The sequence below is a fragment of the Choloepus didactylus genome, chromosome 3, assembly GCF_015220235.1.
Source record: "Choloepus didactylus isolate mChoDid1 chromosome 3, mChoDid1.pri, whole genome shotgun sequence".
Classification (NCBI taxonomy): Eukaryota; Metazoa; Chordata; class Mammalia; order Pilosa; family Megalonychidae; genus Choloepus; species Choloepus didactylus.
The window spans coordinates 206,479,205-206,504,349 of NC_051309.1; the positions used below are offsets into that span (position 1 = coordinate 206,479,205).

General features: G+C 39.1%; 1 protein-coding gene and 1 pseudogene across 2 annotated transcripts in view; one reads left to right on the forward strand and one right to left on the reverse strand.

Annotated features, from left to right (window-relative positions):
• The first annotated feature begins 370 nt into the window (after positions 1-370).
• MTMR7 (myotubularin related protein 7) overlaps positions 371-25,145 on the forward strand; it is a 96,034-nt gene continuing 71,259 nt past the window's right edge. Inside the window, exon 1 of one of the 2 annotated variants that reach the window (XM_037831229.1) lies at positions 371-489. Coding sequence is in view for 1 of the 2 variants with exons in the window: in XM_037831228.1 (XP_037687156.1) it covers positions 466-489 (24 nt within the window). In the remaining variant the exon portion in view is untranslated. The remainder of the gene's footprint in view (positions 490-25,145) is intronic. The other variant, XM_037831228.1, reaches the window with a different exon arrangement.
• LOC119529107 lies at positions 14,257-14,758 on the reverse strand (annotated as a pseudogene).

Genomic DNA, 25,145 nt, shown 5'->3' on the forward strand with positions numbered 1-25,145 from the left:
CATGTGGCAGACGAGTTTTCTGCCCCACCTATCCACGGACGCTCTGGAAGGCAGAACCTGGGCGTTGCGGAGCAGCACGCATTCCCACATCTCCTCCAAGAGGCCACGCCCCATAAAAGGCTTTCATTGTGTGTTGGGGAACAGTAGCCCCTCAGTATCTCGCTGGCTGCCCTATTAAAAGGAAGCGAGCGGATGCCGCTCTGGTGGCCCCAGCGAGTCCAGGTGGGGCGGCTGCAGGAGCAGTGAGCGGACGCGCAGGTGCGCGCTCTAGGGCCGCGCGGGCGCCCGGGGTCCCGCAAGCCGGGACACGCGCGGTGCGCCCGCACCTGGAGGCGGAGCCAAGCACCGCGGGCCGCCTCGCTCCTCCGCCCGAAGCCCCTACCCCGCGCCCCGCCCGCGGCGCTGCAGACGCGGGCAGGTGCGGGAGGCCGAGCCCGCGGAAGACCCTGCAAACCCGGGCTCGCCATGGAGCACATCCGCACGCCCAAGGTTGGTGGGATCGGCGCGGGTGGAGGAGGGGGAGGAGGAGGAGGAGGGTGGAGGGATGCTGAGCGGGCAGGAGGCCAGGCTTCCCTGAGCCGGAGAGCCACGGAAGAGGAGGCAGCGCCGGAGCATCTATCTCCTGGTTCGCTGATGGGGCTCCTCTTTCCGCTGCTGCCTGATGGGCCTAGCTTTGGTTGACGCTGGATCAAACCTTTTTGTCCTTGGGGATGCGCAGTGGGCATGGGGTGAGAGCGGAGGGAACCCGGCTTGTGTGCGGAGGAGCGGGCGGCTGCTAAACACTTCCTTTTTGTCCAAGCACTAGGCTTTTTTGTTTTGTTTTGTTTTGTTTTGTTTTGTTTGCTGTTGGCTTCTCTGAGCAGATGAAAGGGAAACAACCCTTTCTGACGTCAGGGGCAAGGAAAAAGAATTGTGTGCAGATGGATTTAAGCTTTTTGAATCCAGGGGATTAAACTCGGCCTTCCCCTTTCCCACTGTCAATGGAGCAGCCGCAATAGAGACAAAGCTGAAGATCAGTATTGGTTGTGGGTTGAGCGATGGTATCAGTTTTTCCCTCTTCTTGCCTTTTCCACTGCGTTTTGTTCTTTGGGGAAGAGGGTGCAGCTTTTAGATTCGTCCACTGATGTATTTTAAACAACCCCAACTTCTGCCATTCAAGAAAAGTGGCAGGCCCTGATCACGGCAGTTAACACTGGAAATGTCCAGTGCTGAACCAGACCTTCCCACTCATAGTTGTGCAGGTAATATAATTTAGAATGAAAAAGGTTATTGACATTCTGGTCTGATAAAAACATGTATTTTAAAAGCCTCTTGGCGATTTCTCATTATTACCACCACTGTTCCTTTGCATTTCCAGGATGATTTGGTGTTCAAAATCTAGGCCTCGGACCTATCTACTGAGTAGCCAGAGCACCAGAATCCTCATTTCGCAGGAGTGATTGCTTTGCCTTATGTCCAGCAAGAAGAATTCCTTCCTAAATTCTGGAATGGTTCCCACGTACTTCTTTGTAAAAGCAGCTGTTAAATGATCTCATGTCAGTGGAAGAATAAATTGTTTACTTTGCTAGAGAAAGTCAGTTTTAACAATATATTTAAATTGTATCGATTTTGCGCTGTCAAGTAAATTGTTGCTTCACAATCGGGAAATTATAAACTTAGAACAGAGTGCCATAAACCACAAGATAGGTGGCTCAGAGCTTTCAGGGTTTAAGTGGTACTAAATAATTTATTCCAGAAAGATGAATTTAACTCATGGATTTCCTCTGCCCTTGCCAAGGGCATCCTTTTTCTTTCATGATGAAGGGGACCTTATAGGAAAATGTCTGACGTGACTACCAGTAATAAGAATGATAGTGTGACATGGCACTGGATGCCATTTTCTTATAGAACATGAATTTTAGTGAGAAAGACCTTCTCCAGTCTTTATTCCAGCTCATCCTGAGCAAAGCCAACCATGTAAAGTTGAACAGTGGCAAGTGAGATTCTCACTGATTCTTAAAATTAGCTTTCACAAATACCCTCTGTGCATTGCATATGTTAAATCAGAAATTCCCTTGAACCTGGAAATGGAAAGAAATGGGGAGAAATGGAGAGATGTCTGAGGTGTCACTGAACTAAGGGTCATTCACATTTAGGAGAATGCAGGTGGAAAAAATCTGAAACTACAGAGTTTGGATGGATCAGCTTCATTTTTTCCATTCATTTCATTTCACAAGCATTTGAGAACTTTTCGTGTGCCAGACTCTGTGTTAAAATGTCGTGAGCACCAAGGTGAGTAAGAATTGGTCCTGCTGTCAAGGAATTTACAGTCTGGAAAGCATTATAAATTTGTGGTTGTAGGGTACAGAAATGTACATGGTACAGTGGATGGAGAGGAGGATAGAGGGAGGCTCAGCTGTACCAGACAGTGTGAAGGAAATCTTAGAAGAGCCAAGTCTTAAAAGGAGTCTTGGAGGGCCAGAAGCATTTGAGATAGCTGCTGTACAGTTGTGTAAATATGATGTACCATAATAAAAGATTAAAACCTCAAGGAAGCTTAAAATAATCACAGTGATAAGGACAGAAATGATTCCTTCAAGCTAAACAACATCCTGTTATTTTTAATTTGTAAGAGTAAATTAATCTTCACAGTATAACTGAAAAAGAGAACAAGACTATTTATAGAGCATGTGCATAAATATATAAGTGTCAGTGATCCTATTCATTGATATTATTTGCCTCCATTATGTTCTGTGGTAACTGAGTAGGTAGGTTGCCTTAGATTTCAAACATTGTGGATTTGAAGCGACATTACTAAGTGGGTAGCAGGTTTATTTTTTTCTTTTCTTTTCCTTCTTTTTTTTTTTTTAGAGGAAAAGAAGTGTTTGCACAATGAAAAGTCCTTCATTTACTCTTTACAAAATGTGTAATAGCTGTCACAGCCTCCATGTTCTGCTTCAGTCTCTAGAGTACAGTTTAAGACGACAGATGTACATGAATAATCTGGAATGCCTTGCACATATTTCTTGTTTGTGTGTGTGTGTGTTTAACTGTAGCCTTCAACAGAACATATGCTAAACAGGGTGCTTCTCTCCTAAAATGGTTCCTCTGTAGGAAAAAAAAAAAATCTTGCAAGACCAAGCTAGTTTGCAGTTGGGTCAAAGGACACCATTTTTTACCTGTACTCACTACAGTGGGTTCCTACTTAATTGTCTGGCTTCCTTTACCACTTCGAAACTTTGCTGATGTGAAATTGTTCTGCCTAAAGCTTAGGGATAATTTGAGTTCAAGTGCTGCTTAGTTACATGAAAAGGCTTCAAGACCCCTAGAATTAGCTTGAAGTGTTTGTAGGATTTCATATGGTAGTGGATTGATGCTAATGTATATAGCATCCTGGCTAATTTTTATGGTTTGATCTTTCTGGAAGGCATTTTTCACACATATGCAAATTTGTGTTATATAATGGAATGTGTGATAACCTGCATAACTTCAAGGCAGACTTCGAAAATGTCTTCTTTTCCTTTCCACCTTTAGTCCTAGCCATGGCTCTAATATCCTCCTAATTAGTCTCCTAGTTTCCTCTTTTGTTTTTCTCTAATCCAAAGAGGAGTCTGGGTGATGGTTTTATGGCACAAATTAATCATGTCCCTTCTCTGCTAAAACTCTTGGGTGGCTTCCTTTTGGGTTCCAGGATTCAAATGAGAATCCCCAGCGTGGTCTACAGACCCTGGGTGGACTGGCCCCTGCCTCCCTCCCCAGCTTCATACTGCAAGAATCTCCTTGTTATTCACCACCTGCCGATCACAACCAACCTTCAGCCTTTTAGGTTTCTCAAAAGTGCAGAAATCTCTTTTGCCTCTAGACTTTTGCACCTGGAGAAACACTCTTATCCTCACTCTTCACCTTGCTAAATCTCTCATCTTTCTAGTTTCAAATTAAATATAATTTCCTCAGAGAGGGTGTGGTCCAGCTCCCCCATCTAAATTAGATCTTCCTGTGATATTCTGTCATGAAATCCTGAATTTTCCCCTTCTGCTCCTCATTATACTTTTTCTATTTATTTGAGTGATCATTTGTTTAATGTCAAGCTCCCTGCCTAGACCGGAAGCCCCATAAGGGGAGGTAGCATATCTTGTTCACCCTGTGGCCCTAGCACCAAATAAATATGTAGGAAATGCATTAATAATTGAATAATTTAAGGTATGGCTAGCTCTTGATTTCAGCACTTCATTTTTTAGAATTTGCTTTAGTAATCCAGGCTTCAGGTGCATCGTACCCATGACTTGGCACAGTAATGTGAATATTTTAGTAGTGTGAATGTTAAGTACTGTAGATGTCCTATATGTGTGTGTGTGTGTGTGTGTGTGTATGTATATATATATATGCATATATATATATTTAGTGGTTATATATTTTTTATGAAAATAAAATTCAAATAATGTGAAAGTCACCATTTTAACCAGTTTAAAATGTACAATTCAGTGGTTTTTAGTACATTCACAGTATTGTGCAACCATTACCACTCTAATCCCAGAACATTTTCTTCCCTACAAAAAGAAACCCTGCACCGAGTATGCAGTCATTCCCCATTCCCCTTGCTCCCAGACCCCGACAACCACGAATCTACTTTCTGTCTCTGTGATTTACCTATTCTGAGTGTTTAACATACATGAAATCATACAGTACATGGCCTTTTGTGTCTGGCTTCTTTCACTTAGCATAATGTTTTCGAGGTTCATCTGAATTGTAATATGTGACAGGTCTTCATTACTTTTTTTGGATGAATCATATTCCATTGTGGACATTTTATTTATTCATTTAATGGACACTTGGGTCATTTCTACTTTTTAGCTATTATGCATAACGCTGCTATGATTATTTGTGTGTAACTTTTTATGTGAAAATGGTTTCACTTTTCTTGGGCATGTAGCTAGGAGTGGAATTGCTATGTCATATGGTAACTCTGTTTAACTTTTTGAGGAACTTGTGATTATATTTTATATTTTACCAACTAAACCCTTCCTCTTCACAATGGAATGATTTATAGTATAGAATATATAGTTTGGAAATAATTATTTAATGGTATGGATGGATAGGTTTACATCAAAAGAGAATACAGATTTTTATTATACATTTCAACAATTTCTTAGAAAAATAACCCAAGGAGCATAAAGCTCTATTTATATCACTCCAAATTCACTCCTTGTTTGTGCAAATATGTTCTTCTTGCATAGTTTTAAACAGTGTACTTGTTCTCTTTTATTGTACCTTTTGCCCACTGTTATTGTGTGTGTGTATGTGTGTATTATATTCAAAAGCAGGCCTCCTATCTACTTTTGCAACAATTATTACATATTATCGTTTGACTGTAGTTTGCCTAACCTGTCCCCACTATTAGGTATTTGGGTTTTGTGTTCCTTTGAAAATTGTTGACAGTTTTCTTAATGTGTATTCCTTGGAGCAGAATGACTGAATCAGAGTAAGTAGGAAAAGTCTTTTAACGGTTCTTATTATGTGATGTCTTGCGGTATTTGGAAACTTCTCATTTGGCCCCAGGTTTTGACCAATTCTTTGTAGTCCAGAGAGCAGAAATGGTTAGCAATTCCAGAGAAGATCTTTGGCTCAATATGGAGAGGTTCTTGCTCATAATTATGCCTGTTTAAAAAAGAAATTTGTCCTTGAAGGAGTCAAGGTGCCTAAGCAATGTCTGAATAACTCTTGTCAAAGGAGGAATGAAAACATTTCAGGCATCTGAGGAGAAAACGGACTAGAAGCATGTTTGAATCTCCTCTGAGCCAAATGATCAGATTGCCTGAGAACTCACGGTCTCCCCTGGCAGTCCTAAATGACCGTGGATAACTCGAACCGTTAAGAAGTTTTCTTTATATTTCATCAAAATGTATCTCACCATAGTTTTCAGTATTGGGTCTAGTTCTGTCTCTTGGGATATTGCCCAATACATCCATCCTCCTGCTAGGAAATAGCCCTTCAAGTATTTGGCACTACGCTGCCATCTTCCTAACCCTTCCTTAATCCTTGTGTCCTTAGTTTAACATGCCGTGTTCTGGCAATCAATCAGTGGTTTGGTTTTGAGTCCCTTTACCATCCTGTTTACTTTGTTCATTGAGTTACAGATACTTATCAATTACTTTAGGTATGGTTGAATTGGGAGAGAGTAGAGAGTAGAGTTCTATAACTACCTTGTTTTCGTATATAGCATACAGCCACATTTCTGTGATCTTATGGTGAGTTTAATGTAGGTTAAAACCTTAAGTTGTCTTCACGTGAAATTGTCTCTCATGCCTTTTCCTTGAATGACAGTATCTTATACTTATCTCTGTTGACACTGATCTCATTGGATTTAGTCTATTGCTTAATCCCTTACTCTCTTTCTGGATCCTAATTCATATCTATTATTCCTCTTGGTTTGGTGCTATTTGCTATTTAATGAGTTTTTTGCCATCCATTACCATTCATTATATCACCTAAGAAAGAAACAAGGTTAGGCTGAAGTGACTTAGTGATTAGGCACTTGCTCCCCCATCTCTCAGGATCTTGATGCTGATAACAGATTTACTAGTTTGGTGACAACTACCATTTGATAAACTCACCCTCAATCACCACTCCCAATAGGTCATCAAAGAAAGAAATAAGGTGGTCTAAAGTGACGGCTAAAGTGAATCCATGATGTTCCTGCTGATCCATGGTTTTCTTTTTCAGGTTCATACAAAGCTCCATTAAAGGAGGCATTGATTTTAGAATCTTGCCTAGAATTAATGTCAAGCTCACTAATTAGTAATTTACGAAATTCCCTATCCCCCAGTTTAAAATAATGATCTCATTTGCAAGCTCTCTCTCTGATGGAGAGAGATCAGTAGAGTCATGAGAAGATTGACCTTCTCTGTGTCGCTCACCACCATTATACCATCAACACTAATTGTTATCTCTTCTTATATCTTCATATAACAATCATATTTTCAAAGTTATAAATGTAATACAGAATTGAGGAAATCAGCCATTGTTAATATATTCATATGTTTCCTTCTGACAGTTTTGTCTTTGCATGAATACAAAAAAATGTTGTTTGTTTGTTTTATTAGAATTTAAATCACCCACTTCCATTTTGTAGTATGCTTCTCTTAACTTAGCATATTACGGTCTGCAAGAATGTACTTTTGGAAGACTATGTGGTCTTTATCCTATGCAAGCATCATTTTCACGTTAACCATTTCCCTAGCTTAAGACAATTATGAATAATATTATGATGAACGTCTTGTTTATCTATTATTATCTACAATATGATAATGCTTTTAGGAGAGAGTCCTAGATGGAATTACTGTGTCAAAGAATATGAATATTTTTATGGTTGATATATGTTACCAAATGGCTTTCCCAAAAGGTTATATCAATTTACATTTTCAGAAAACATGGCGTAGAGTGTATTTGCCAATTTAAAGGGTGGACTAGTGCTTCATTCTTTCCTTACATTTTTGTCGTTGTTGTTTACTAGTGAAGTTGAATATTTTTTAAAAAATGTGTTTATTTTGTTTCTTTTCTGAATTATCTCCTTATATCTTTTTCCCTTTTAATAATTGGCGATTTTAGTGTGTATGCATATATAGTTAATAATGCCTTTATTGAGATACAATTCACATACAATAAAATTCACCCCCCAAAAAAGTACAGTTTCACACCTTTTTTGTGTATTCACAGAGCTTTGTGGCCATCTCTCCTATTTAATTCCAGAATATTTTCATAACTCCAAAAAGACACCCTCAACCCATCAGCAGTCACTCCTCATTTCGCCCTCCCCTAACTCCTGGCAACCACTAATTTACTTTGTCTATGAATTTGCCTATTCTGGACATTTCATTTAATGGACTCACACAGTATGTGACCTTTTGTGGCTTGCTTATTTCCCTTAGCATAATGCTTTCAAGGTTCATCCAAGTTGTAGCATGTATAAATACTTCATTCCTTTTTATTGCCAGATAATATTCCATTCTATGGATATACCACATTTCATTTATCCATTTGTCAGTTGATGGATATGTGAGTTGTTTCCTTTTTTTTTTGGGGGGGGGCAATTATGAATAATGCTGCTATGAGCCTTTGTGTGCAAGTTGTTGGTGAACATATGTTTTCATTTCTCTTGTGTATATTCCACTGCAGAGTGGAATGGTTGGGTCATGTGGTAACTATGTTTAACATATTGAGGAACTGCCACATTGTTTTCCAATGCCTGATGGTTCCAATTTCTCCATGTGCTCATCAGCACTTGTTGTTTTCTGTCTTTTTTTGTTGTTGTTTTAGGCATCTTAGTATGTGTGAAGTGTTATCTCATTGTGGTTTGATTTGTGTTTCCCTAATAACTAATGCTGTTGAACATCTTTTCATAGGCTTAATGGTCATTTAGAGTCTTTTCAAATAATTTGTACATTTTTAATTGAGTCATTTGTCTCTTTATTATTGAGTTTCAAGAGTTCTTTATGTATTCTGGTTACAAGTCCCTTAACCAATATATGATTTAAACATGATTTCTCCTATTCTGTGGGTTATCTTTTCAGTTTCTTGGTAGTATCAATTGAAGCACCATAGTTTTTAATTTTGATGAAATACAATATATTTTTTCTTTGGTTACTTATGCTTTAGGTGTCATATCTAAGAAACTTTTGTCTAATACAAGATCATGAAGATTTATACCTATATTTTCTTTTAAGAGTTTTGTACTTTTAGCTCTTATATTTAGGTGTTTGACCATTTTGAGTTAATTTTGTATATGATATGAGGTAGGGGTCCAAATTCATTCTTTGGCATGTGGATATCCAGTTGTCCCAGCACATTTATTGAAAAGACCCTTCTTTCGCCCTGAATGATCTTGGTACCTTTGTCTAAAATCAGTTTACTATGGATGCATGGATTTATTTCCAGATTCTCAGTTCTATTCCATTGATGGCTAGCCTATACTTTTGCTAGTAGCAGGGTCTTGATTATCCTAGCTGGGTATGGGATCTAGAATGAGTTATTCGAGCTCTCTCAACTCCTCAGTTTCCTCATCTATAACTCAATAGGAGAGAATACAATTAAAGCTTTTAATACAATGGCATTTTATGTATTTTTGCCCTTTTTATATTTTATCATCATCACCATTACAAAACAAGGTGACCACAGGTTTGTATGCTGAAAAAATTTCTATGATATTTGAGAATAAAAAGAATTTTCTTAATCCAAGCATTTAATCTGACCTCACATTCACCATCTCCCCCCCCCCTCCACAGTGGGTTCAAATATTTTTTTTTCCCTGAAGATACTCTACAAAGAGTGTATTCCTGTAACCCTTGTCTAGTTCACATCCACCCTTGAGAGCATAGTGTTCTTAATAAAAACATTTATCTCAGCAAACACATGGGCTTTAGGAAAGGCATCAAGTTTGGATCAGAAAGCCTCTGCAGTGGCTTGTGTTCCCTCCAGGCAAAGCTTTAGCGACATGGCCTGGATTCCTAAGGGAGAGTCTTTTTGGAAGCAGAAGTACAGAGAAGAAACTGGGAAACACATTTTGACTATTTAGGTGACGAAAATGACATTGCAATGTTTGTGTGGCCATTAAAGCCTTCAAAAGGAATGGAAATAATGCACTCCACATCTTGAAATATTTGAATGCTTGTGAGGAGTGATAAAGGCTGGAAACTGTAGATCCTATGTGTATCCAACATCTCCCAGTTGAACTTTCTTTGTTAACTGATTAGGTTTAGTTATCACTGCTGTTATATCTCTGCAGGCAGGCAGTGTCTGGAATGCTCATTTTCACAGAACAGATGCACATATATTTTCTCATCCTTATTTAAGGCTTATTTTTTTTATTGGTTTTTCCATTCTGAACAGGACAAGCTGTGAAGTATGCATGAAATTAAACTTCTCGACCGGATACCCAGGATTCCGTGACTTTGTCAGTGTGATAGTTCAGTTTTGTATTCTTATATTGTACTCAGAGGGAGTCCAAGAAGCTCATTTTGTGCCATATTTCTTAAGCCAGAAACAGTCCAAACTATTTTTTATAGTGCCCTTTCCCCTGGTGGACAGCTAGTTGAAGCCTTTGGGAGTAAAAGTACTTCCCAGAACACAAACCCAACCCTTCCTCCCACAGCGATTTAAAATAGCTTAAAAATAACTCCTACTTAAGTTTTGTGGCAGGCTATGACAGCTTCATAAAAATTGTATGTTTACTTTTCTCCTCTTTTTCATTTATTAAAATGACACTGCTTATCACAGATTCCCAGAGAAATAAATTTACTGCTGAGCTATGAAAGAAAGTTAGCAATTTCATTCCATAGTGCATGTAGCAAAGCACAAGTATTTAGAATGCTCAAGGTGCAGTTGACTTCCACAATGAGGATGAAGAGGGAGTAGATCAAAAACACTGTTCAGCCTGTTTGAGTGGTAGTGGTTTAAGAAAGGGATTCTGCCTTCTTGAGCTAAGTGGATAGCTTCAGAGATGCTATGCATGTCCTCATTCATTCCCTTGTTCATTCAACAAATACTCTCTGAGTGCTTCCTGTATTCCAGTGCTTCCTGTTTTAGGTTCTGGGTATCCAGTGGTGAACAAGACAGAGAGGATGCCTAGTTTCATGGAGCTTACATTGTAGCAAAGAAATAAACAAGAAAAATATTGCAATTCTTTAAAACACAATATATGTATATTCGCTGGAAACCAAGGCCTTAGAAAATCTTCCATTTATACAAGATTTATTCCCAAGATCCTGTCATTTGTCTCCTCTAAACCTCCCAGTTGCTTCCCTCCTCACTCAGAGTGAAAGCCAAGGCCCTAGTATTGTCCTGGAAGGCTCTATAAGATCTGCCACCTGTCTCATCTCATCTCCTACTCTTCTGCCCTTATCAGCTGTTTCAGACGTCTGCACCTCGTTGTAGTTCCTTGAACACATCAAAGCTGTTTCCTGCTCAGGGCCTTGGCGTTTGTTGTTCCTTTCACCTGGGATGTTCTTCCAGATTTCCCCATGGCTGGCTTTCCCACTCCTTGGGTTGTCTACTGAATTATCCAATCATTTTGTGAGAGAGGAGTTCTCTGGAAACCCTGCTTCCTCTCCCCACCAATTGCTTACCCTGCTTCAGTTCCTCCTGATCATCTTCTGACATACACACATGTGTGCACACACATATACACACACGCATGCATACACACACACCTACACATGTACACACACATACACGTACACACACACACACACCCATATACACATTTTACTTGTTTGCTTATTTATTGCTTCTTCCCCTTTCCAATCCTCCCCACCAAAGACTGTAAGCTCCACGAGAGCAGTGGCCTTGTCTTGCCCACTGTGCTATCCCCAGCACTCAGAACAGTGTTGGGCATAGGGTAGAGGAATATCGGATGAATAAAAGAAATGTGTTGACAAGACTTTGTGTCCAAGCTTCATTATCTTTCAACAACTTTGTTTCTTATTATTCTCCAGCATTCTCTCAATTTTAGCTACACAGCAACAGCTTTTCGTTTTGCAGATGAAGTTCTGTTTAGATCTTTGTTTTCTGTACTTGTAACATCTTCCACAATTGAATATTCTTTACCTTCTTGTCTGAAAATTCAGATTCAATAATAAAGCATTCTCTGTTTTCTACCTAAAAACACTCACATACTTTGTTTTTACCATATTTTTAAAAATTTTTATTCATTGGACAAATATTTTATCACATGCATGCGCCAGTCCTGAGGGTACAAACATGAAAAAAACACATGGTGTCTGCCCTTAAGGATCCTACAGTCTGGGGTTGCCATGTTGCTCTAAAATAATTGTCCTAAGTGTACCATTTCAAGGGGTCCATAAACCAAGGGCTGTGTCTCTTTTTTCTTTTCTCCCACAGTTCCAGTGTAAGTGTCTGCCTGGCTTTGTTGATAGTGCCTCAGGTAATATTAGAAATAAAATAACTGGTGCTTCCCTGGAGAATATACATTCTAAGTAACAACTGGAGTGGGAAATATAAATCACATGCAACAGGCAGCGTAGGATACATGGGAATTAAATAGTAATGTTAAGTGTCACAGCAACTCAAAGGCGAGAGAAAGATCACTCTGGATTGGGGAGGTTGAAGAAAGGCCTTATAAGGAGCAGGTCTTGGGCGTTAGGCTGGATGGGAGCGTGCGGTGCTGGGAGATGGCATCTCACCGTTCTGGGCAACGTCAGAGTTCACTGTGAGGAGAGCAGCAGGGCAGCATTTTTTATTGGACCTCAGAAGAGGCTTCTGCATCATTGTGTCTGCAAGGCATTCTGCTTTATACTCATTTCCCAGAATGGGAGATTGGGTGCTTTGGGGACATATTGTAAGAGGAGGAGGGAAAAAATGTGGTGCCGATTATGGAGTCTGTCCTTGGGGGCTTCGGAGCCCAAGCGTGAGGCATGGGAATATGTCAGTGAGCAGGAAGCTGGCATTGCCCTGGGTGGACAGGCTGTACGCCTTGGTCCTCTGGCACCGAGATGGCGGGAAGGGGTACATAAAGCTTGGTTCTCTCTGTCCCCAGCTATCTCCTCTCTCTGGACCAGCCATAAGTTCCACTTGGCACAACTTGCCTTTGGAAAAATGTTTTCCTTAGTTCCCAAAGAGCTATATAATTTGACAGTTTAGTTCTTTACTATTTGTGCCTTACTCAAAAATATGTCAAATTCAGAAGCATTTTAGAATTTTAGAATTATTTTTAGAGGAAAATCATCATCATAATAAAAGAAACCTTTGATTTTCTGTATTGCTTCAAAGTAAGATTTTATTCTCCCAATATGGTGCTACTTTATTTTTTTAAAATGCCTTAATTGTTTTTAACCCAACTATCTCTAATAGTCACTCCTTCCATTTATTCTTTGAGTTACAATGGACCCAGCATCTGTTCTTAATTTATTTTCCGTTTAATATCTTTCTTCCTATTTTTCCATATTTGTGCTGGTTGAAAATGGTATTTTGGGTTGAGGTTATTTTAAGGTGGTGTTGAAGTAAATCCTGGGACTGTCCTCTTGTTCAACAACACATGTTCTTTTGAGCCTACACATCCAGGGTCATCATAACAAAATAAATCATTGGAGCCCTCTGCAAAACCCTCAAGGGCCTGACTTTTTATTTATGAAGAGTTGGCTGCTGGCATAACCTTTGTGTTTTTCCCTGAGCAAAAATGGGCTCCATTTTCTTTTCTCTGCCTCTTCCAAGAATTTCCAGCACTCTCATTTCTTAAGAAGCTAATGGCTCTATCTCACTAACTATTTTAGCTTCATTATCCCCTTCAGGGATTTTTTAATTCAGTTACTTTAGATATCAGTCAAATCTGTTGTTTTAACAATTGTATAGGTCTCTCCATTTATGATACCGTAGGCCATCTAAAATCATCAAGATATTTTCCTTACCTTGACCTAAATTGGATTAAAAATATAGTTCTCAATATAGAAAGCTTGACTTTTTTTTTTTTTACTTTAGAAATTATTTCATTGCAAATAATGAACCATGCTCTACCCATAAACTCTTATTTTCTAAAAACAGCAGGAGCTTTTGTAAAGAAAACAACACAACAAATTTTAAATGGCACTGGGATTCTTCTGCTTTTTAGTGCCAAGCTGGAAAAATAAAGCTTGTTCCACCAGGAATCTCAACTTAGTCGAAATTAATAGAGTTTAGTGCCATTTCAGGGAAAGATTATTCAGCTGTCACCCACAACGTCCACAGCTAGCTATCAGAACCCTGAAACAGTGCAATGTAATTAGGTCTCAATCTACGGCACCAAAATGTTCATGTAAGATGCTGGTAAACCAAGACAGGAGATCTTAAAATCAAAATAAAATATCATTTGAGGCCATTTTTCATACAGGTTGTTAGTCCCTTATTGTATCTCCCCCTTCTAACATTAAAAAAGGGGGTATTTTACTGCAGAGAATTTTATTTTTGTATCATTAGCCATGAATTTTTGTCACTAGTTACTACATAAATGCTGCCTCAGGCCATTATCCAAATGCCATGACCATTTTATGCCCACAATTCACTTATGAAATTACAAACATAGTTTTCACAATTTAAATAAATATAATTAATCAGTGAAGGTTTAAAGTTGCAATACAATCTAACATCTGTAACATCTGCTGTTTTATAGATAGCAATGTAAGAAAGATGTATTTTTAATTACCTTTCATTGCGAGACCTTACATAAAAAATAAATCAATAATTCAGAATTTCCAAGTAGCCAGAAGAGATTTTCAAATGTGCATATAAAAATGGTTACAGATAGTGAGATTTTGAAGAAATGTCTTCCATGTCCACATCCTGTTATATCATTTTTTAATTCCAGCTGCTTTCCTTTGCCTGCAAGAGGAGCCCAAATAAAATGGGAGTTTTGTTTGGCTTCTTTGATGTCCTGAACTTTCTGTAGCTCTTTATTTTTCTTTATCCTATTTATTATAAATTTAGCTCGGCCTTTCTGTTTAATTTCTTCGACTCTCTTCACTGCACCGATAGCTTTATTCCGTAGCTCTTGCTTGTACTTGACAGGTTCATTTCTACGTTTTTCAAATTCAAATGAATTATCCACTGTAAAGTCTTCACCAGCTGCTTTCTGGAATGCTTTAGTTCACCTGACCTTGTAAGGATTACACTTCTTTTTAAAATTTTTATGACATTTGGATTTACAGATCCTGAATACCTTACAGTCGTTGAGGATGAACATCATGCCAAGACTGGAATAGGTTGGCTCCAAACAGAAATAACACTGCTTGATACACATATTGAACCCGCGTGTGTGCCCACAGCCAAATGCTGAGTTTGAGGGGAACTGATGTAACCTTGACTGTTTTTTTTTTCCTTTGAAAAGCAAAGATCAAGATCCCTGGAACTAACATTTCCACTAGTATCTACCCCTGGGTCTGTCTAAACCCCTTGGGTTCTGAGTCTATTTTAAACTGATTTTAGTCTTTCCAAGTCTGAGCCCTCCTACATCACTTAACGTAGCTGAAACTGTCCCTGTCCAGAGAAAAGTCGGTATTTGAGGAGATAAGGTTGAGGATGTGGCTTTTCAGGCCAAGAAGAAGTTGATAGTGGAAGAAACAGATTGACTCACATGCAAAGATTCTGTTCAGATTAGTACATCTTTGAAGAATAATCAGTGGTGTCTCTCATGTAAGAGATTGTTTTGGGAATTGAAGAAGGAACCTACTGAAAAGGTAAAGTGAGGCCGGAGTGTGGAAGTCCCTGATGGCAGTGTGGGGAGCCATTGGACTCTGAATGGGGAGCGACATGATCACAGGTGTATCATAGGATGACGGCTTGGGTAGCAACTGAGAATAGGGTGTGCTCGATGTGTTGTTGGGCTTTGGCTGCTCATCGTCCATTCTCTCTGACTCCCTCTGAGGGACTGTACCTGCTCTGCACTTAGTCTGTGTGTTTTTGGTGTGGCATGCGCCTCACATCTGGCCACTCAGACCGCAGCATTCCCCTGACCACATTGACCAGTTTAAGGATAAGCATGTGACCCAGTGGAATCGGTGAGACCTGGCTGCTGGGAGAGAGGCAGGTGGTTTATGCCACTGGTCATGGATGTGCTAGGAGGTGAGGCTGGCATTCCTGGAAGCATGTGAGCAGAGAGCTGAGGTGAGCAGAGAGGGGCCCTAGCTGAGAGTTGGAGGGTGAGGAGCTGGGTGATTTGAGCTCCCGGCCAGTCTGAAGCCATTCCCACTGGTGACCATTTCAGATATATGAGCCAATAAAATCCCTTCTTGCTTAAGCTGTATGAGGTTGAGATTTCTGTCTCTTGGACCTCAAAAAGCCTTAGCAGTTAGAAGTGGAGTCAGATAATTTGCGGGCAGTGATACTTTTGATAAATAGTCTGGGTGCCTGGCACAGAGTACACACTCAACAAGTTAATGAAATAAATTAAGAAATTAATGTAATTAAAAAGGTTTAAACTAATGGGCAGCAGATGCCTAATTATCATAGTGTTCTTTCACAGGTGCCTCCTTTTCTGTCATATCCAACTATATTAACAATGTTTTCAAAACAATTTAGCTTCATGGCAGAATACAATTTTTAGAGTTCATTTTTTTTAGGCAGGATGAAAACAGGATTCTTTTCCTGCAGTCTCAGCATGTGAATTCCACTTGCATTTTTTCTGTTATCCTGAAGATACTTTATGTCTTAGTCATGGATTTTACGAAGGGCAGATCTCTTAAGTTTCTTCTGGTTACATGTTGTATATTTTCTTGGATTATGCTCTGTGATTCTTGCCTTTCCCTCATTTCTTCCCCAATATCTGACCTCTGAATAAAATGGTCCTGGGAAAAGACTTTCATTGGTTTTATAGTTTGAAACAGATTATAATAAGCCTTTGGGGAAAAAGATTGGTGTTCTTGATTTCTCTACCAAATGGCTGAATTAGAAAACTCCTGAAGCTTCATAACTGACCCCCTCTTTTTTTTAAAAGAAAAAAAAAAAAAAAGAAACTTTATGTAAGTAGAAAAAAATAAGTTTCTTGGTAAACTAGAAACAATAAATGCTTTTTCTGTAATTGTAAGAGATAGGAAGTCTAAATTGTTTGAAAAAGTTTTGATTGCTTCAGTATTTCTTCATGTATTTCAAAGTACTTTGCCAACTATAACTGGTTAGTTCATCTTTCTTTTATAAAAATTTTATTGTAGTGACATATATAATATAAAATTTGCCATTTTAATTACTTTTAGGTGTATGCTTCGTTGGCATTAATGACATTCTCAGTGTTATGCAACCATCACCACTATTTCCAAAACCCTTTTGTCACCCCAAACGGAAACTCTGTATGCATTAAGCAATAACTCCCCATTCCCTTCCTCCCTCTAGCCCCTTTTAACATCTAATCTACTTTCTGTCTCTACGAATTTGCCTGTATAAGAGGAGTGATACAATACTTGTTCTTTTGTGTCTGGTTTATTTCACTTATTGTAATGTTTTCAGGGTTCACCCTCATAGCAGTGCGTCTTTCTGGCATACTATATCATTACCACTACTTTCTCAGAGAGGACATGAAGTCACATGAGATGATCATTCAGTAGGAGCAAGATGTAGAATTCTGAAGTCTCTTTTATGGGTTTGTTCATTAATAATTACTGTTTATCAATATCTCCTGAGATGAACACTTTTCTCCCATTACACATGCAACTGCTCAACAAGGGGTGGATCGTTCATTGTTCAGGAGCTCTGGAGTCAAACTTAAAACATCTTAGAGCATCTTACTTTGCAACTATTATTCAGGTACAGGGATATCTGCCATAAATTAAACCTCTTTGTGATCACTCATTGGATGGCTGTTTCTGTATTTAAAAATGGCTGGTTGGAAGGAAGTGAGACTTGGCTCCTGCAGTGATTTCCTACCTAAGCCACAGGAGATCATCACACCCCATGACGTGAAATATGTGAGACCACACCACAAGACTCTGCCCACCTGGTCCTGGGCTCTCCTGGGTTCTCCTGGGAACCAGGCCCTCCAGGCTGACTCAGTGTCATGCAGGTTTGCCCCTCGAGACAAGACGAAGTGAGCAGACAGGGAGCTGAAATGGCCAACCCAATGTATCACCAAAGTACCAATGCCATAGCATTAGCCAGAGATTTTTACTTGTTGCCCATATAACTCTCTAATTGAAATTTCAGGGAAAATGGAGGACAGGCTTTTGAACCACGAGCATTGCTTTAATTTGGAATGAATAGGTAAAGAATGGGAAGGGTCGAGGGAAGCAGGCATGGGAGTCAGACACTCCTGTAATGAAATCTGGCCCCGTCACTTTCTATCTCTGAGACCTTGGGCAACTGACTTACTCTTCATGAGTTAGATTTTATCAAGTATAAAATGGGGTAATGAGCTCTATGGTTCAGCCAAGGTTAGACATAGTGTATGCATAGCACCTACACAATACCTGACATTGAGAAGTTGCTCAGCAGATAACAGGAGTAGTAATCGATACTGTTGTCATGCCCTGTTTGTCCTCTCTGTTCAAGGGAGAGGTTGAAAGGAATCTGCCACAATTTGGCTTCCTCCTTTAACGTTGGTTTTTCTGGAAAATTATCCTTGGAATTGCCTGACTGGGGTTTGTATTGGTCAGGCTTCTCTAGGTAAACAGAACCAACAGAAGATATTTGTAAATATTTTAAGATTTTATGAAAGTGTCTCTGATGCAGCTGTGGGGATGCACGAGTCCAAATTCCATAGGGCAGGCTGCAAGCTGGCAACTCCAATGAAGGCTTTTGATGAATTCCCCAGAAGCTGGCTGGCTGAAGGAGAGATGAAAATTCTCTCTGCTGACTGCTGAAATCATCACTTCTCCTTTTAAAGCCTTCAACTGATTGGATTAAGTATCTCTTGTTGCTGAAGAAACTCTCCGTAGTTGATTGTAGATGTTATCGGCCGTAGATGCAATCAACTGTCTGATGATTTAAGTCCACAAAATGTCCTCACAGTAACAGTTAGACCAGTGCTTGCTTGACCAGACCACTGGGCACCATCACCTGGCCAAGTTGACACATGAGCCCAACCATCACAGGGTTCTCAGCAGATAGGTAAGGGAGGAGTGAGGGGCGGAAGGGCACTGCTTAAAGCCAAAACAGCCTTAACACCCTGAACCATCCACCCAACCCCACGCTCATTTCCAGGGCAGCTCCTTTCCCCCAGAGCTTCCCACTAACCAGTAGTGGGTGTCCCTTACCTGGGAAGCTGCCAGGCACAGAATTCTGATTCCGGGCTCCAGGGTGGCTCCAGCACCAGCTTCTCTTCTCCTCCCACTGTTCCATCCTCATGGCTCACCTATTTGGCTCTGTGTGAGCACTGCTTACAGCCACTGACCTGAACCCTCCATGTTTCCTCCTAACCGCTGTGCTAATTAACTCCTGGTGTGCTAGAACGGCATTAAACTACTGTGCATTTTAAACTGCAATATTAATGCATTTTTTTTTTTTTTTTTGGTATTCTACATCTTCACCTTTTTTGGCTCATATGGCACATTCTGCTCACAAACAAAGACAATTTTAGGAAAAACACATTCTGCTGACACTCTTAGCTTGTCATTATTGTAATTTTAAGTTTGGTTTCTGCATGGGTCCTCATTGGCCCTCAGGCACTTTCTGACCAGTGGCGTGGGCATTTGATGGGTGATTACTAAGGAGCCAGGTTGGTATGTAAGCCATGTAGACTGAATCAACGTTAAAAATTGCAAAAAAAAAAAAAAAAAAAAAAATGGATGGACAGATGGGTTGATGGATGGATGGCTAGAAAGATTTTTAAATATTATGGTATCAGAAACCAGGTTGGTATTATGATACAATAATATAATTAAAGAATTTTATGAACATTAAAATTAAATATGATACTTTAAAAAAGATGCAATTTGATGTCATCTGTTAAACAAAAGGCAACCAAAATTCTTTACCTTTTGATATTGCAGTAAGACAGTTCATTAATTCAGACTTAAAACCAAGTGATACTTAATCACCAGTTAGAAGTAACTCATGAAGCCTTATCAAGTACTCCAGAATTCCCAAGCAGCAATTTTCTAAAGAAGGGAAGAAGAATTCAAGAGGGAGATAGAGGCCTGGAGACCGCAAGAGCCAGTTGTGTCCGGGGCACAGGCTGTGACCCTAGGGTAGTGGGATGTCTGCTTTGGCCTGGGGGTTCCCCTCTCCTCAGGGCCTAGGGCACTGGACATCAGTGCAGCACCTTGACCAATTTCAGACACTGCTGCAGTACCCGTTGTTGCTGAGGTTTTCTCTCACAAGGGTTTTATTGATCAACTGTGTTACTGAGTGGCTTAATTTCTGGAGAATTTAGTCTTGACTCATGACTGTATGTATTTGCACAATTGCATTTTGTATCCTTTCTGGCTTCTCACTGGAGTACAACTGACTCGGAACTGCAGCCTGTCAGACCAGAGAGACATATTAAAGACCCTTTTAGATGCTTTATGGAAGTCCAAACCCAGAGATGGTGAACTAACTTGCTTATGCCCAGCAGTTCAATGGCAGAACCAGAACCAGAATCAGGGCCCAGATCTCCTGACTTGCAGACAAATTCTTTTTTTTTTTTTTACCTCCTGTTGGTAGAGTTAGAAAATGTCAAGATACCAAATTTAGCTTGACAAACTATTTATCTAGCTGCTTTTCTTAGATTAGAACATAAACTTGTTTTAGGTTTTGGCTGCTGCAGACATTTTGATTTCTCCCTGGCCAATGACCTCTGGATCTCTACCCCCAAATGATTTGCAGTGACCTTTGGCCTACTTCAGATGGTATTGAGGACTTGGTCTTTGGCCTGAGAAAAGTTGGTGGCCAGTGCCGTTGGTTTTCTTCTGTCCTTTTACGTGAAGGTAACCATCATACCCTGCATGTTGGTTTCCATGTTCTGCAGACCAGCTTTCTTTGCCCAGATTGTCTGAGAAGATTTGGGTACCCAAAATGTTCAGCAGTCCATTATCTGGCCTGCAGGGTTGAAAGTGATGGCCCATATTCTGTTAAGATGGGAACTGGAAGGTGGTGTGATTGAGGCTCTGTGTCTGTGATTTGTAAGGTCCTCCTCATTCCCAGGCCGTGAGGGAAGGAGCAAGGCGGACTTGTGGCCCACAGTGGGCTCTTTTGTTTTAGACCTTGGCAGTGCCGTGGCGGGGCCTGGTATTTGACTGAAGCTATTCGAAACCTACTAAACCTGTTTTTCTCAATCTAACTCCGACAGGGGAGGAATGGAGATGAAAATGCTCTAAACAAGGGGCAATCTTTTCCACTGAGTCTGTGAGATTTTTGAGGATAGTTGAAGCCTTGATTATTTATCTTTTGTTTTTCTTAGAACCTAACACAGCACCTACACATAGGCGTTCTTTGAAGGGAACTGGATGTTTAGTGTTCTCTATTTTATTAGTTGAGAAACTTGAAAGTCTGCTCATGCCAATGCAGTATTTAAGGACTTTTGGCCACATGCATCCCATTCCCAAGCTTTTTGTCTTTGGGATTATCTCAAGGAATAATATTCTGATAGTGGTTTGGGAATATAGTTGTATAGTATAATTTTGTTTTAAACCATTCCATTTTCAAATACTGATTTCACATATAAAGTTCCTTAAAATAATTGTTAATTCATTATCCTAAGCAGATTAATTTTTTTTAGCTTTTTTTAAACAGTTTTATTCACACACCATACATTCCATCCTAAGTTAACAAAGGTTCCCAGTAAAATCACATAGCTATGCATTCACCACCACAATCTATGTGAGGACATTTCCATTTCTTCTGCAATGAAAAAAGAAAAAAGAAAAAAAAAGAAAGAAAAAGTGATGACAAAAAAAAAGAAAAAATAAAAATAAAATAAAATATGATAAAAAGGTCAGACAACATCAATACCAGGAATCCCATATCCCCCCCTCATGTCCTCCTCTTATAGACTTTTAGCTTTGGTGTATTGCCTTTAATGGAATCATATTACAATGTTATTGTTAACTATAGAGTCTAGTTTGCATCGATTGTATTCTTCCCCAATACCATCCCATTTTCAACATGTTGCAAAGTTGACATTCATTTGTTCTCCCTCATGTAAAAACATTCTTATATTTGTACATTTAATCACAATCATTGACCACTCTAGGTTTCATTAAGTTCTACAGTCCCAGTCTTTACCGTCTATCTTTCCTTCTTGTGTCATACATACCCCTAACCTTCCTCTTTCAACCATACTTGTAGTCATCTTTGTTCAGTGTACTCATAGGCTTCCTTCTTTAAAAGAAAAAAAAATTGTCTTGACAATTGCACTTGATTTTGAAAAGCTCTTAACATGCTTTAGCCTTTTGTTGCTCTGAGATGGAGTTTGAGTGGTCAGGCTATGTACACACTTCCCCCCCACCCAAACTTTGCTGGCTCTGCCCCACCACAACTTCACTACTACAAAGGTTAGAATCTCTACTTTCTCAGCTTTCATGAGGTCACATCACAAGCTGCTCAGTTATGGCTTCTGACCATTACTGCTAAGTCACCCGTATCATCCATGTTACTGAATCCAGTGGGCATTTTACAGTTCTTGTCTTACTTGATGTCTCAGCAGTGTTGGGCATAAACTCTCTCTCTCTCTTAAAACACTCCCTTTGCTAGCCCCCTGACAGCATGCTGTCCTGACTTTTCTTCTTACTGGCCACTCCTTTCTAGTTTTCTCCCTTGATTCCTCCTCTTCTATCAGATCTTTAAATGTTGGGTTTCCTCAGATCTCTTCTCCTCTCCCTCTATGTTTTCTCCCTAGGCGACTTCTTCCAGTCTCATATCATTTCACATATCATTTATATGCCAATGACTATGAATGTGCTGCATTTCAGCATTTCTAAGATATCCATTATTGTAAGATGCACAAAGATTTTGAATACCACAAAGTAAGAAAAAAGCACTGCCAAGTAAATGACACAATGCGTTCTTATCACATTAATCATAAGATTCACCTCATTTTCAGAAATGTCAGAATGTAAAAACTGTACATCTAAGAATTAATGATATATAGTAATATGTTTTGCAAAGGGGAAATTCTGTTTTCAGAGCTTGAATACGTAGTGTGTCTTAAGCATGTTGTTCCTAAAAACAAGCAAAAGGAGTTGCAATAACTTTGTCTCAAGAAGCTGATAGTTTCCTGTTTAATTTCCTTGGCTGCTCAAACAAATACCATGCAATGGGTTGGCTTAAACAATGGGAATTTAATGACTCACAGTTTTGAGGCTAGGAAAGAGTCCAAATCAAGTGTCATCAAGGAGATGCTTTCTTCCTGAAAACTGGAGTTCTAGGGCTGGCTGCGGGTGATCCTTGGTCCTGGGCTCTGTCACATGGTGGTGACATGGTGGCCTCACCTGGCCTCTTCCAGTTTCCGCTGAATTTCAGCTTCTTGCTTCCATGGTTTTCTGTCTGTCTGAATCTCACTCTGCTCATAGAGGACTCCAGTAATATGGTTAAGACCCTCCTGATTGAGGTGGGCCACACCTTAACTGAAGTAATCTCATCAAAAGGTCCTTCTTACAATGGGCTCACATCCACAGGAATGGATTACATTTAAAAACATGTTTTTCTGGGGTGCAAAGCTCCAAACCACCACATTTCCTAAGAGTCATATCTCTAAGTACAAAAGAGGCCTTGTTACCACATAGCTTATGACATGGGTGCATGTGTTAGAATTAACTTAGCCGAAAAATGGGGCAGAGTTATTGAACAAATGAGTCCTCAAGATAGTGCCAAAACCCTGAGATTTATTTCATTTTAGGATGACTGACTTTAGAGACACAGTCTTCACAGAATTTCTCAGACAACTGAATTTCAATTTTTATTACTTATTTCCTTTATGGTTACACACCATCGGGAAAATCATGCTGTTGGTGTTTCCCTCACTGCTTTTTATTCCCTCCACCCCCGCCCCCACCATGTCTTCAAAATTACTTCTGACAATTGTGGTCTCCGCTTGGGACCTGTAACAACTATTGCCAAATTTTGGGATGTAGTTTTCCTGCAGCAGCATCCAAAGTTAACAAAAAGACATGGAAAAATCCCATTAAGTATTTTAATCTACCACCATCTGTGTGCCTTGTTCTGTCCCACTGAGGTTTTCTAAAAATAATCTAAGTAGTATAGCTTCCATCACTTCTGTAGGGAGAATAATCCATATTAAATATTTTTGCCTTAAAAATCATCTTATGTCCAATATGATTATCCCAATAAAAAATTTTGTTTCATTAGTCCTAAAAGCAAGAAAAATGGTCTACCTTCTAATTTTAGATATTAACTGGCAAACCACTCCTGGATCACCACTTAACTTAGCTAGGCACATTTTAGCACGTAAATGAGTTTTTCCCCGTAGAAATGTTCTAGAAATAATATATTCTTTTGCTTTTCTCCTCCTTAACTGTCTTTCCTAATATTTTTTAGTAGTTAGTTCAAAAATAGAATTTTTAGTAATAAAGTTTATAATATATATATGTATAAAACCATGTGGGAGTTGAAAAACACTCTCCTAAATAACTCTTGGGTCAAAAAAGAAAGAAACACTGTAGATTATCCAGAAAGTAAGAAGAATAGGAATACTGCAAATGAAGCTCACAGGATGCAGCCAAAGATTTACTTGGAAAAAAATGATTGGACTTAAAAATTTTTGTTATTAAACAGAAGAATGAAAATTTATGAGCTGACTGTTCAGCCTGAGAATTTAAACAGACATAACATATCTAAGGAAAGAAAGATAAAACATTTATTAACAAAGCAGAAATTAACAAGTTAGAAAAGAGAAAAATTATAAAATTGGTAAATCCTAGATGCATTACTTAGAAGAAAAATGTCTGCCCATCTAATCACAAAAAGATAAGAACATAATTCACAAAATTAGGAATGAGAGAAGGGATAAAGAGAACTGTAAGAATTTGACAGTCTGCAATAAAATTTATAAAGCAAATAGACCTCATCAAAATGAGATTTACTTAAAAAATAGAAACATTGACGAGATCTATACTACATAAGAAATTGAAAGAATCGTTAAAGAATTTTTTCTGTTAAAATTGCCTGTATTTGTTTCAAATAACAAATAATTTTTATGTAGAAAGCTTCCTAATTAATTGACAGTCATAACTTGGATTAATTTACCTGATAAAAATAGCACAAATAGGCTGGTACATGTCAGTCTCTAAGAGTATAGACAAACAAACAAACAGAACAGAACAAAAACAAAAACGGAAACACAGTTATGGCAGAGAAAATCCAAGGAATATTCAAATCCTAAATTGGCCATATAGCAGGAATCCAAGACTGCTTTAAAGATTAAGAAATCTGTTAATAATTTTGATTACATAAAAACTAAAACAAAAAATATTTATCCAACTAGGTATCAAAGAGGCATAACACTTATTCCTGATTTTTGAAAATCAAAACTCTTAATAAACTTGGAATAGGTCACTTATACAGTGTGATAATGTATTAGCCAATGTCATAGTCAGTATGGTGAAATATTGGAAGTGTTCCCATTAAAAACAGGGGTGCAATTGTGGGAAGATGGCAGAGTAGGAAGCTCCAGGCCTCAGTCCTTTCACTAAAACAACTATTGAACAGGCACAACTGTCTGAAGCAACTGTGTTCAAACACTGTACAGCATCCAGGGAAAAGTG